The sequence below is a fragment of the Tursiops truncatus genome, chromosome 2 (assembly GCF_011762595.2).
Source record: "Tursiops truncatus isolate mTurTru1 chromosome 2, mTurTru1.mat.Y, whole genome shotgun sequence".
Classification (NCBI taxonomy): domain Eukaryota; kingdom Metazoa; phylum Chordata; class Mammalia; order Artiodactyla; family Delphinidae; genus Tursiops; species Tursiops truncatus.
Genome location: NC_047035.1, coordinates 175,738,142 through 175,750,452, shown reverse-complemented (window position 1 = coordinate 175,750,452; position 12,311 = coordinate 175,738,142). Strand labels below are relative to the sequence as shown.

General features: G+C 44.4%; 1 protein-coding gene across 9 annotated transcripts in view; it reads right to left on the bottom strand.

Annotated features, from left to right (window-relative positions):
• Positions 1-12,311, bottom strand: part of MPP7 (MAGUK p55 scaffold protein 7) — a 263,462-nt gene that overhangs the window by 88,408 nt on the left and 162,743 nt on the right. For all 9 annotated transcript variants that reach the window (XM_019933608.3, XM_019933607.3, XM_019933604.3 and 6 more), the window contains one exon: positions 2,661-2,792. In XM_019933608.3, the coding sequence (XP_019789167.1) occupies positions 2,661-2,792 (132 nt within the window). The remainder of the gene's footprint in view (positions 1-2,660; positions 2,793-12,311) is intronic.

The following is a 12,311-nucleotide window of genomic DNA, read 5'->3' as shown; positions in this document are numbered from 1 at the left end:
GAGAGATAATATTATTGTTTTAGCTACAAACTTTGGGTGGTGGTTTGTAACACGAAATTAGGTAACTGCAACGAATGTCCTGCTCCACCATGGATGACAGTTTTTCAGTGTGGAACCATCCAGTCTGCTGTGCTCAGTGAAGTTGATAAATGTTTACTGAGAACCTACTATGTGCCAGCTTCTGGTCTAAGGGTTTCTGACACATTGCTGAAAAAAAAAAAGAAACCCAGGCGTTTCTTCCCCCTCATGGAGCTTACATTCTCACAGGGGAGACAGACAACAGACAGAAGATGAAACAATTAGATCTGTCCTACAGCACGTTAGAAGGTGGTAAAAACTACGGAGGGGGTAGGGCAGGGAGAGGGAAGACACCATATAAAGACGCCGCTCTCAACGAAAAGGCTGGAAGGGGATGAAGGAGTTACCCAAAGCGAAAGAACAGGGCAAAATGGACGATCAGAGAAGCACAAAGAAGCCACTGTGTCTGGGGCAACGTAAAAGGGGAGAAGCAGCAGCAGGTGGGCCAGGGAGTCGGAGCACGCAGCGCTCTGTAGGTCCCCGGGAGGATTCTGGACTGAGCTGCGAAACAAACAGGGAGAACCTGCACAGCGGCAGTGACATGATCCGGAAGGACCCCTCCACCTGCCGTAAGAAGAGACTGAAGGAGGGCTTCCCTGGTGGCGCAGTGGTTGAGAGTCCGCCTGCCGATGCAGGGGACGCGGGTTCGTGCCCCGGTCCGGGAGGATCCCACATGCCGCGGAGCGGCTGGGCCCGTGAGCCGTGGCCGCTGAGCCTGCGCGTCTGCAGCCTGTGCTCCGCAACGGGAGAGGCCGCAACAGTGAGAGGTCCGCGTACCGCAAAAAAAAAAAAAAAAAAAAAAAGGCAAACAAGGAGGCGGCTGTCACAACAATCGAGGGCAAAGATGCTGGAGGCCTGGATCTGACGGTCAGGACGAGCCGTGATGAAAAGTGGGCCAGGTGTGTTGGAATACACTGGTAGGGCTGAAAGGATTTCCCAGTGGACCGGAAATGGGATGTGAAAGAAAGAGAGGTATCACAGGTAGACTCTATGGCTCCTGGCTGAATAACTGCAGAGATGGGATTGTCCATCATTGAGAGGGGGAACCACAGGGCTGGACCAGACTGCAGACAGTCTACTTGCAGACACGTGAAGACTGAGATGCCTGCTACGTCCAAATGGAGACACTGGGCAGACGGATGGACGTGCAAATTTAAAGATCAGACGAAAGGTCCGGAAGGAAAAGGGGCCTGGGGGTCCCTGGCACATAAATGGTTTTTAAAGCCAGGGGCTGAAAGAAATCACTTCCAGGGTGTGCGGAGGGAGAAAAGCACTCCAACACTTACAGGACTTGTTATAGGCCCTGAAATATACTTACCTATGGCTACAGATAGGACCTTGAAATAGACATGCTTGCACTCTGCTGATTCTACCTCCCCGTGCAGGGTAAACTACGGACCTGAGAAACGGTCTCTCACTTTCTACAGGATACCAGCACTTGACTCCATCTTCTTTTTGATCCCTACATTCTTTTTTTTTTTTGAGGTACATGGGCCACTTACACTTATGACCAACCGCCATTTGCCTTAAAAACACAAAAATGTTTTAACTGGAATAAATGGGCCACAACACATTTAAAGCCAACTGCTAGGCTGTGACATCTATTTTCCTTTTGAATATAGTTTCATATGGATACACTCTGTACTCATTTCCTATTGCTGCTGTGAACAACTGTCCACAAATTTAGTGGCTTCCTAGAACACAAATTCATTGTCTTACAGGTCTGGAGGTATCGACAGGAAGGCAAAAATGGGTATTACAGGCCCCAATCAAGGTGCCAGCAGGGCGGCATTCGTCCTGGAGGATCTAGGGAAGAATCCGGTCCTTGCCTGTCCCGGTTTCTAGACACTTCTGGCGTCCCTTGGCTCTCGGCCACATCACTCCCACCCTTGCCTTCACCATCACACCTTTCTGTACCTCTGACCCCCCCGCTTCCCTCTTTCCCATTAATGAGAACCTCGTGACTCCCCTGGTGCCGCCTGATGACCCAAGAGACTCTCGCCGTTTCCAGATCCCTAACTAATCATGAAAAGCTCCCTGTGTCTTTTAAGGTAACATATCCACGGGTTCTGAAGATGAGGACACGACATCACTGCGGGCTGGTGCGAGGCATTAGTCGGCCTACCCCAGACCTTGACGTGGTTCAGCACTGTATAAATTCTGGGGCTAAAACAAATGGTTACATCTACATTTTGAAATATCGGATACCCGATTAATTTATCCTCGTCACTTTAAAATCCATCAGCTTTCTAGAAAAGCCATAAGCCATTATTTTTAGTTGCACTTCTAAATCTCACATCAACTGTAACTGGTGCACGTTATGCTGTCTTTTATAAATGTCAACAAGTCACATTTTCAAAACTATTGCTATTTATAACCAAAAGAATGCCTGCCATTTTATCTGGCTCCATTTTAATTTTTCTAAATCCTATGCTTTAGGTGTGAATGCTCCATTTATTTCAAAGTTCGGGACACAGAGGAAGTACATTTTAAAGAGAGGAATCGGTGGTATGTGCCCATCAGACGTGGCTTCATCATGGCATCTACTCGTAGCTGAGCATAAAATGTAGCCCAGAACTCACCAGCGGTTCTCGGTTCTTGACCAGACGGATGATTTTCACCGAGTCTTCCTCATCATCAATATCATCAGGCATAGGAGGCAACACGGGATCATAGTTCTTCAGAGCCACAGTATCGTGCACAGAGAGCAAAGCCTACAAAGTCCAAGGGAAGAAGTGTTACAGTAGTTGGACGTGTTTGCCGTTTTTACACTTGACCACAGTATAAGGAAAATCAAACTGATGGTCCAGTTCTGCCACAGCAGCCATAAGAAGGCGACTACTTGGGAAGGAGCCTCTGCAGACGGGGCGAGGGGAAGCTGCAGAGCAACAGAGGCAACCCTACTCGGCCACAGGCTGCGGCAGGCGTCAGCGTAAAGCGTCTGCCAGCGTGAGCGTCCTCCGGTTCATCCGAACAGAAGTGGCAGCTGGGGGGTCGCCGAGGGACTGTTACTTCTGAAAGGAGGGAGAAAAAGGAGGCTACAGATAGACTGCCAACGGGCTGGCAGGTGTCAGGCAACGACGCATGTCTTTTTTTTCTTTCCTTCTGTTAGCAGAAAACACAGAAAGAACTGCTCAATACAGCTGACTAGCTTTCATTCTTCTGTGATTTTTCTCACTTTTAAATTTTTGATGTAATAGCCGACTGTGTGTATAAAAGAATAAAATAAAAGTATTTCTAGTCATGACGGCTGTGGTGGTGAAACTCCACAAGACGGTCATGTTGTCATTAGAGACCAAAGATGAGAATAACGTGACATGTCACTATATTGGGGGTGGGTGGGTCTAGACTTTTAACTAATTTGTTCCCTAATCGGCAGCACCAGGATGCACCGATTACTCCAGCCAGAGCCTTGAAATCCCCCTTACCTACACCCCATCCTGTTAAATCTGCTTCCACAGTGTAAGCTAACATGTTATCTTCTCTCCAGTCCAGAGCAGACGGTGGCCAACTGTGCCACCTGTTTTCGTAAGTGAAGCTTTCCTGGAACACAGCCATGCCTGTCCACTGATGTGTGCCTCATGGCGCCTGCCATGCTACAGTGAGAACCTGAGTACAAGCACCAGACATTTTTCCATAAAAAAGCTGGCAGACCCTTGGTCTAGATCATTGATCATCATCTTTCACCTGGAGCATTTTTACCTGCAGCCTTTCAATGGTCCACCTGCATTCACCTTGGGCTCATTTTCAAATTCCTGATTCACAGTGTGTCCAGAGTAATTACTTTTTTCTTTTCCTCCCGTCGCGGAGCACAGGCTGCGGACGCGCAGGCTCAGCGGCCATGGCTCACGGGCCCAGCCGCTCCACAGTATGTGGGATCCTCCCGGACTGGGGCACGAACCCGTGTCCCCTGCATCGCAGGCGGACTCTCAACCACTGCGCCACCAGGGAAGCCCCCAGAGTAATTACTTTGAAACTCAGAGTAACTCACATAAGTGGTGTACTAAGAACTCTCCTACCCACCCACTGGTTTGGGATGAAAAGCAAGTCCTACTCTTGTATTTTCCCTCCAACTCTGTCTCACACCCACTGTCCTCCTCACTGAGTTTAAATACCTGGCTTCTTTCTCACAGAGGCGTGGCCGAAACATCCAATATAAATGTAGACCCCCGGGTTACGTGATCTCATAGCACCATCTTCTTTGCCTTCATACATGCTCATAATTTGTAACCGTTTCCATTTTTATGTATCCGCTATCTACTGAAACAGAAGCTCCAAGACGGCGAAGAAACGGTACCTAAATTAAGCTTTCTTACTGACTGTAACATATACACGGAAGAGCTCACAATTCATAAGCATACGGCACGAAGAATCTCCAAAAATGAATATGTCCCTGTAAATATCACGCAAACAAGAAACACAACATTAACTGCGCCCCACGGGCCCCTAACATGCTCCTTCCTAGTCACCGTGGCCTCTATTCCGCTGAAGGTGTAGTTTTGCCGCTATTTAAATGCCGCAAAATGGGATCTTCCTTTTTTCCCTGACATTAAGTTAGTGAAGTTCATCCATGCTGTCACTAGTAGCCATTCCTTTTTTCATGGCTGTACAGTACTCCAACATGTACGTATTTCATAGTTTCTTTACCCATTATGCCTCTGAGGGACACTTAGGCTGTTTTCAGCTCTTGGCTATCATAAACAGTGCTGCGGTAAATATTTCATATCAGCTGATGCATACACACACAAATCTGGGTTAAGTATACTTAAGGGTGGAAGTCTAGGTCATTCAACACAGGCAGACGAGACCAAGTGGTCGTTCCAGCTCCTCTCCCCGCAACAGCTTATGTGAGTTCTAGCTGCATCAAGGGATCCACCAATTCACAGTAGTTTAAATTTGGCCATTCTGAGTATACAGTGTTATCTTCTCGTGGTTGAAATTTCACCTTTCTTATAACTCATGATATCTTTTTTCTTTGCTGTTCAAATGAAAGCATGTCTTTTTATAAACGTTTTTCTCCAGCCAGTATATCTCTAATTGCACTTAAGAAACAGAATTAAAAAAGAAAAAGTCTGTATTTCATCTTGTGCCAAGTTAAAAGAATATCCAGTAGCTTCCACTTCCTGTTTTAGGCTGTTATTACCATTACTTTATGTTCTCTTGGTATAAAAATATGCTTTAAAAAAATCCCAAACTAACACATAAACAAGCAACACAGGTACCAGCATATCCTTATAAACATAAACACGACCAACGCTCCCAAGTCAGGGAAGACAGGAATGGCATCTCGGGGTGGCTGATTCACGGATGGTGGCAGGCAGTGCAAGAATGTTTCTGGAAAACCGTCAGTCCTGGTTTTCAGCACAGGAGAACCTCTCATTTCACGGTGCACGTTCCACAATATTACAAAACCACCACCTTGTCTACTTGATTAAAACCAGGGGAAAGGGACAATGTTCCTGGGGAGCGACAAGGCACAGAAGCGCCCTGGGGCCCCACACGGCCAGTGGGCCCAGCCCCGCGGTCTGACCGGAGGCCTGGGACCCGCTGCCAGATGCTGCCCTCTGCAGACGCAGCGAGGGTTTCATGGACTTCAGGAGCGCGTGTCCCCGGCGCGGATAACACACTCTACGATGATCAGGTGGGGGAAGCGAGCTCCTCTGAATCGTGCGTGGGATCGGTTCCAGACTCAGTGGAACGGCCGTCCTCTCCAGGGCCTGGACCTCAGGTGACCGGCTGAACGGCGAAGGGTCTTCCTCTCTTGTCGGTGCAGTTTCTCAGCCTCCTGCTGCTGCTTCTGCTGTTCTAACTCCTTTCATGTAAATGTCAATTGTTTGCTGCCAACCGTGGTGTCCGATACACCTAATGTCCCATTTTTCGCTTGGAGTTTCAACCGGTCTTCAAGGGTTTTATTCATCACGATACCTTCTTTCGTGAAATGCCTGTTCAAGATCCTTGCACATTGTTCTGTTCCATCTGTCTTTGTCTTCTTGACCTGTAAGAGTTCTTTATAACACGCTGGATCCAAGCCTTTGTCGGCTACAGGTGCCACAAACGCCTTCTCCCACTTGGTAGCTCTCACTTCCTCATTAGTGTTCTCTGATCAAAAAAGGGTCCAAATGAATGAACCCAATAATATTTTTTTCCTGTATGGTTGGTGCTTTTCTTGGTAGCCAACAAAGTTTCAAAGGGACAGAATGAAGAGCATCATCAGATGATAAAATATTATCTGAAGGTATAATAGCTGCAAAGTTTTGACAACTGATGAGAAACACAGTCTGAAGATTCAGGAACTCCAATGGATCCTTTAGGAAGCAGGAACAATAAAAATTAACCCACGCTTACATACATCATAGTGAAATGACAGAATGCCAGAGACAGAAAGTAGTTCTTAAAAATATCAGAGAGAAAAACACAGATCATCAGGAAGGAAAGAAAAAAAGGTAATTGAGAACTGACTGATCAAGCAGCAAGACCACTGAAGAGAGTTAAAACACCTTGAAAGCGCTTAGGAAGAAAAGAACAGTCAGCCCAGAATTGTGTATCCAGCAAAAGTACAGCTCAAGAATGAGGATGAGAGGGCTTCCCTGGTGGCGCAGGGGTTGAGAGTCCGCCTGCTGATGCAGGGGACACGGGTTCGTGCCCCGGTCCGGGAAGATCCCACATGCTGCGGAGCGGCTGGGCCCGTGAGCCATGGCCGCTGAGCCTCCGCGTCCGGAGGCTGTGCTCCGCGACGGGAGAGGCCACAGCAGTGAGAGGCCCGGGTACCACAAAAAAAAGAAAAAAATGAGGATGAGAACCAAGGTGAAGTTAACAGGGACCCACTGGAGAAAACTTAAAAAAAAAAAAAAAGATAATGAAGCAATGGTTTTTGAAGACACTGGACATGAGACAAGGAAAGACAGTGACCACTGAGACATAGGAAACAACTGCGAACCCTAAGACTGCCCCAAGCTTCCTGTCTAGAGCGAATTTCCCGCTATGTCGGGGGAGAAGGAACCCAGGACAGCAGAGCTGGGAACCTAGGGAGATCAAGGGGCTAACGTTCTCAGGGAAGGGATGAGAATGGAGAGAGCTGCACAGACACAGAGCTCCTTGAGTCCTTAGCCAAGGCTCGCATACGGAACAACTGCCAGGAAGGATTAGAGCAGTAGTTGGGAACTGAGAGCAATTTTACTCCCCGGGAGCCATATGGCTGTCTGGGGACATTTTTGGTTTGTAACAATTCAAGGGATGCTACTGCTGTCTAGTGCACAGAGGCCAGAGATGCTCCGAGGCATCTGATACCACAGCAGACAGTCCCCTCCCCTCCGCCAAGTAAGTATCCAGTCCTCAAATGTAAATAGTTCCAAGGTTGAGAAGCCCTGCATTACAGGAAACAATCCCCGAGGCTTGCACAGGGCAGGAATAGCTCCTGTTCCCACCAGTTACAAGGAAAAGCCTCACCACTCACAGGGCATTGAGGAGAGTCAACAGAGAGGTACTTTCTTAATAGCAGGAAATAATTAGCCCAAGATTACATGCTGCTAAGATCTCACCTAACAAAGCTTAAAAGCAAGCCTCCAAATAACTTAATTGTGTAATTTAAACTCAAGAATATTATCTATAAATATACAAAAATATCCAGCATCAAAAAAAGTCAAGTCACAATGACTGACAGTCAATCAACAATTACTAGGCATGTACAAAATCAGCAACTACTATGCACAATGATGAGAAATATAAAACTAGACCCTGAAAAGTTAGATGACAGAATTATGTAGAACCAAATCCTGAAATTACAGAAAGATCACAGAAAAGGAAATTAACAGTTACTACTAATTCCAAATGTTCAAAAAGCCAGAAGAAGGGCTGAACAGCAGACTTGGAATATACAAAGAAGATTCAAACCAAGCTCCTACAGATAAAAGGTGAAAATACATTTCATTCAGTACACTGAATAAGATTAACACTTGTAGGCAAAGCAATAAAACTACTGAAACACATGAAACACAAAGAGAAAATATAATGAAAAATTATGAACATTTATTGAGCTGTGGGACTTCAATGGTCTATTATATGCACCGAACTGGCATCTCCAGAGACAGGAGAGGTGTTAAAAAAAATCTGAAGAAATATGGCAGAAAATATTCCAAATTTGATGGAAACAAAAAAGCCCATATGTTTAAGAAGCTCAATGTATCCAAGCACAATAAACAGAAAAGACATAACACCAAACTGCTTAAAACCAGTGAAAAGGGGACTATCTTAAAATCAGCCAAAAAAAAAAAAAAAAAAAAGCACACCACAAGACAATGGAGCACATCTTTAAAATACTCAAGGAAAACTACTGGCAGCCTAAAATTCTATACCCAGCAAAAATACCTTTTAAAAAGAAGGAATACTGAAGACTTTGTAAAGACATACAAAAGCTGAAGGAATTCATCACCAGCGGACTTGCATTACCAAAAATGTTGTAAGAAGTTCTTTCAGACAAGAGGAATGACTGCAGATGGGAACACAGAAGAGCGCCAGAAATGGCTGTTACCTGTGCGCCTAGCGTAACTATCCTGCACACGGTAAGAACAACAGGGAATGCTAATGAATGTATTTCATAATAAAGTGAATATTACAGTCGATAGGCATTGTTAGAACACCAGCTATTACTTTTCCTCCTTAGCTCTGTACTTTCATATCTGGATTCCAAAATAAATAATTTACAGATATCAAGTTCATTATTTTTAACAGCTTTGCTTTATAAATAGTTTTGGTTAGCAACATTTTTCTTTTAGACAACTAAAAGTAACTTTGTGTTCCATTTTCCTGTTTTAACTGCAGCAACTTCACTATACAGACATTCTTTCAGGAGGCAGTACCTAAATGAAAATTGTGTTTCCATATGCCACCGATCACAGCTGATGGGTTTACCTGTCGCTTAGAGGAATCTACAGGAAATTGAACACTGGGCTTTGTAACGCATCGGGCTCCCAAGCTCTCCCTGCCTCAGACCCCCTGGAGTCAACTCTATGCTCTAAATATCTGTCAGACCCTTAGAATTAAGTGTCTGACTCATAAGGATGAGTAACGCTGATTTATTCTTCCAGAAGGAAGCTTAACTTTGCCATTTATTATGCTTTAATGAAGTCTCATCCCCTCCGCATGCCCGGGCAGTGAGTAATTTCTGGTAAGTGAATGTTTTGGAAAGCTGAAAAATTACAACACATCTTTCTATTTTATTGCCTTTTAAAAAATCTACCAAATTTTCCCTGACTTCCTAAATTATAATACCATGTTCTAGAGATGATGTCACCTCACTTTTATCAAAAATGAGCCGCTGAATGACAACTCAGAGAGGATGATTTGCCTTTAATGTGGCAATGTGATGCCTAGGAGTGGTTTTTATTGATCGATGATTCTCTTTGCTTTCCCCGGAAACAAAGTCTCTGTAGAGACCAACGACCCTTCCGCAGTGCCCCCTAAATGGCCCGTGCTCCTCCCCTACTGCAGCAAGCTTCAGAGTCTGTTACATCTACGCAGGCCTCTTGTGACTCTATCATTACCTTTTTCTCACCATGTGATTTCTTTTATACTTTGTTATTTTTCCTGGACTGTAAGATTTGGACAATAAGACTGGATTTTGTAGACATTATTGAGTAATAATAATTATTTTTTTTGTATATGGCTACTGACCAATTCAAAGTTTTAAGGACTGGGTGTATTCCAATACAGTAAGTAGTGCATCCTATTACCCTACTTATAATGGAAAAAAATGTATATGTAATATTTCTGTACACAAAAAGGAATGAAAGGTAATGCAGCCAATTAAGAGTAGTCATCCCTAAAGATATATGAACACACAATTCACAGAAGAAATAAAAAGCCACTAAGCATATGAAAGCAATGCTCATCTTCACTAATAAAGCAACAAGGATAGGGACTTCTATTTTAAAATTTAGATTCAAAACACAGTTATGTATTATCCAAAATTCTTTTCTGTTTAATTTCAAAAGTTTTTATCAAGTCACTTTGTAAAAGGTAAAAATTAAAGTCAGAGTAATAAACTATCACATCTTATTAAAGACAATATCATAAATCAGTTATAAAGGTAAGTTATTCCTTCCAACCTCATGTATGGATTTTTTTTTTAACTTTTCGTGTGTGTGTGTGTCCATCTGCCCCTGAGGCTGTAAATGCTTTTACTCTATCCCATGATTATGGTTCAATTTTTACACTTCCATCTTTAATCTACTTGGAATTCAGTCTAGTAGAGGTCTTTCTTATTTTTCCCCAAATAATTAACCAGCTGTCCCAACGCCTCATACTGAATTTACATCCAATCCCACCCATCCCCCACTTCCTTGTCTCCATCCTCACATCCTTCGTTAGGACCACAGTCACGCTGCACCCAAATTATTTCTACAGGCTCCCAGCTGGTCTTCCCACCCGGGGAACTGCTGTGCATACTACACACAGAGTGATGGCATCGCCTGCTTAGTTAAATCCTTCCAATGACTTTCTACTGCTCTCAGGATGGAATTCAAACTTTTTCATATGCTCGCAAGTAGAGTGGCCATATAATTTATCATCTAAATAAGGAAACCACTGAAATTAAAAGGGAGGCTATTAATATTAACCACACTGGAACTACAGGCAAACAGCAGGCCGTCCTGGGTAACCAGGAGGTCGGCCCCGACTCACAGCTCTACTGTCCAGCCCCTCCCCTCCCTCTTTCACACGCTGCCGCTCGGCCACACTAAGTCTACGTTACGCCTCAAATGTGACAAGTGATTTCCTTTGTAGGACTTCATACCGGAAACCTTCATTTCTCACCTCCCCCGCCGACTCACCCCTCACTCCTCTGCCCCTCTGGTCACCTCACACCAGCCTTCAGGCGTCACCGGGCACAGACCATCTCCTCTGCAGTCCTCTTCAACCCGCCCGCACCCAGCCTGGGCGCCGGCTCTGCTCCTATGTGTTCCACACTATTTCTGGGTGTTCCCTCTCTTTATCCCCTATTTCTATCACCTTCATTAATCTTCATGTATCATCATACATCTTCTACAAGTTCCAGCTATAGGGACTGGCAGAGTAGATGCTCAATTTATGTAGGAATGACTGAATGAAGATCCAACTCTGGTGACATTTACAAACTACCAAAGAAAGTTTTTAGTTTTTTTTGCGGTACACGGGCCTCTCACTGTTGTGGCCTCTCCCGTTGCGGAGCACAGGCTCCGGACGCGCAGGCCCAGCGGCCATGGCTCACGGGCCCAGCCGCTCTGCGGCACGTGGGATCTTCCCGGACCGGGGCACGAACCCGCATCCCCTGCATTGGCAGGCGGACTCTCAACCACTGCGCCACCAGGGAAGCCCCCCAAAGAAAGTTTTAATGCTTTTCAAAACGAGTTGTCTACAGAAAGCACGTATTATCATTTCATAGTTGGCTACACACTTGGTTGTATATACCTATGTGTGTTTTTAAAAAAATCATTATTACTTTGCAGGTACATTTCAGGTTTCCTTTCAGTATTGTGAATTAAATATTCTAAATGGAAGGGCAATCTTCAAAAAGTAAATAATTAGTTCCCTTATCCACTAAAATTTAAGGGCAATATTCAAGTTAACACCTTGGAATTACATTTTTCATATTTTAACTGTCAGTTCAATGAACAATTCATGTATACATGTTATATTCTACTGTACCTTGCTTCTGCTCTTAAAAAAAAGAAAAAAGCAAATATTTTCATTTATTCTAAGACAAAAAGGAGTATTTGATCATATTCTGAAATAGCTTAAAACTTATTTGGGGACTGCATTTCTTAAAGTAATTACCTTCAAAAGTGAGATAGTGATGGTTGTTAACATAAATGATTTCAAGGAAAGCAATGTTAAATGTTAGGTCAAACTGGGAAGAAAAGTATTTTCTTCCCAAGACTGGTGAACTAGAAATTGCCATTGTCGACTGTACCGTCGAGTGTCCGCAATGTCAGCCACTTTCTACACGTTATTTCCTGAACATACACCTTTCACGCTGACTTCTCACCATTCCTTAGTCACACTGCTACGTACATGTGAAAACAGACAGAACTGTTTGTCTGAGGTATTTTTGCCATAACGAAGTTTAAGTACTCAATTAAAGGCTGCATCCTATGGTGCTGCATGATGCCATCGTAAAGGGAAGAAAACCCACATTTCTTTCCTTCTGGAGGAGTTTCTCCTTCCTTGCTGTGTTTCTCTCCTGTGTGCTTCCTTTACTG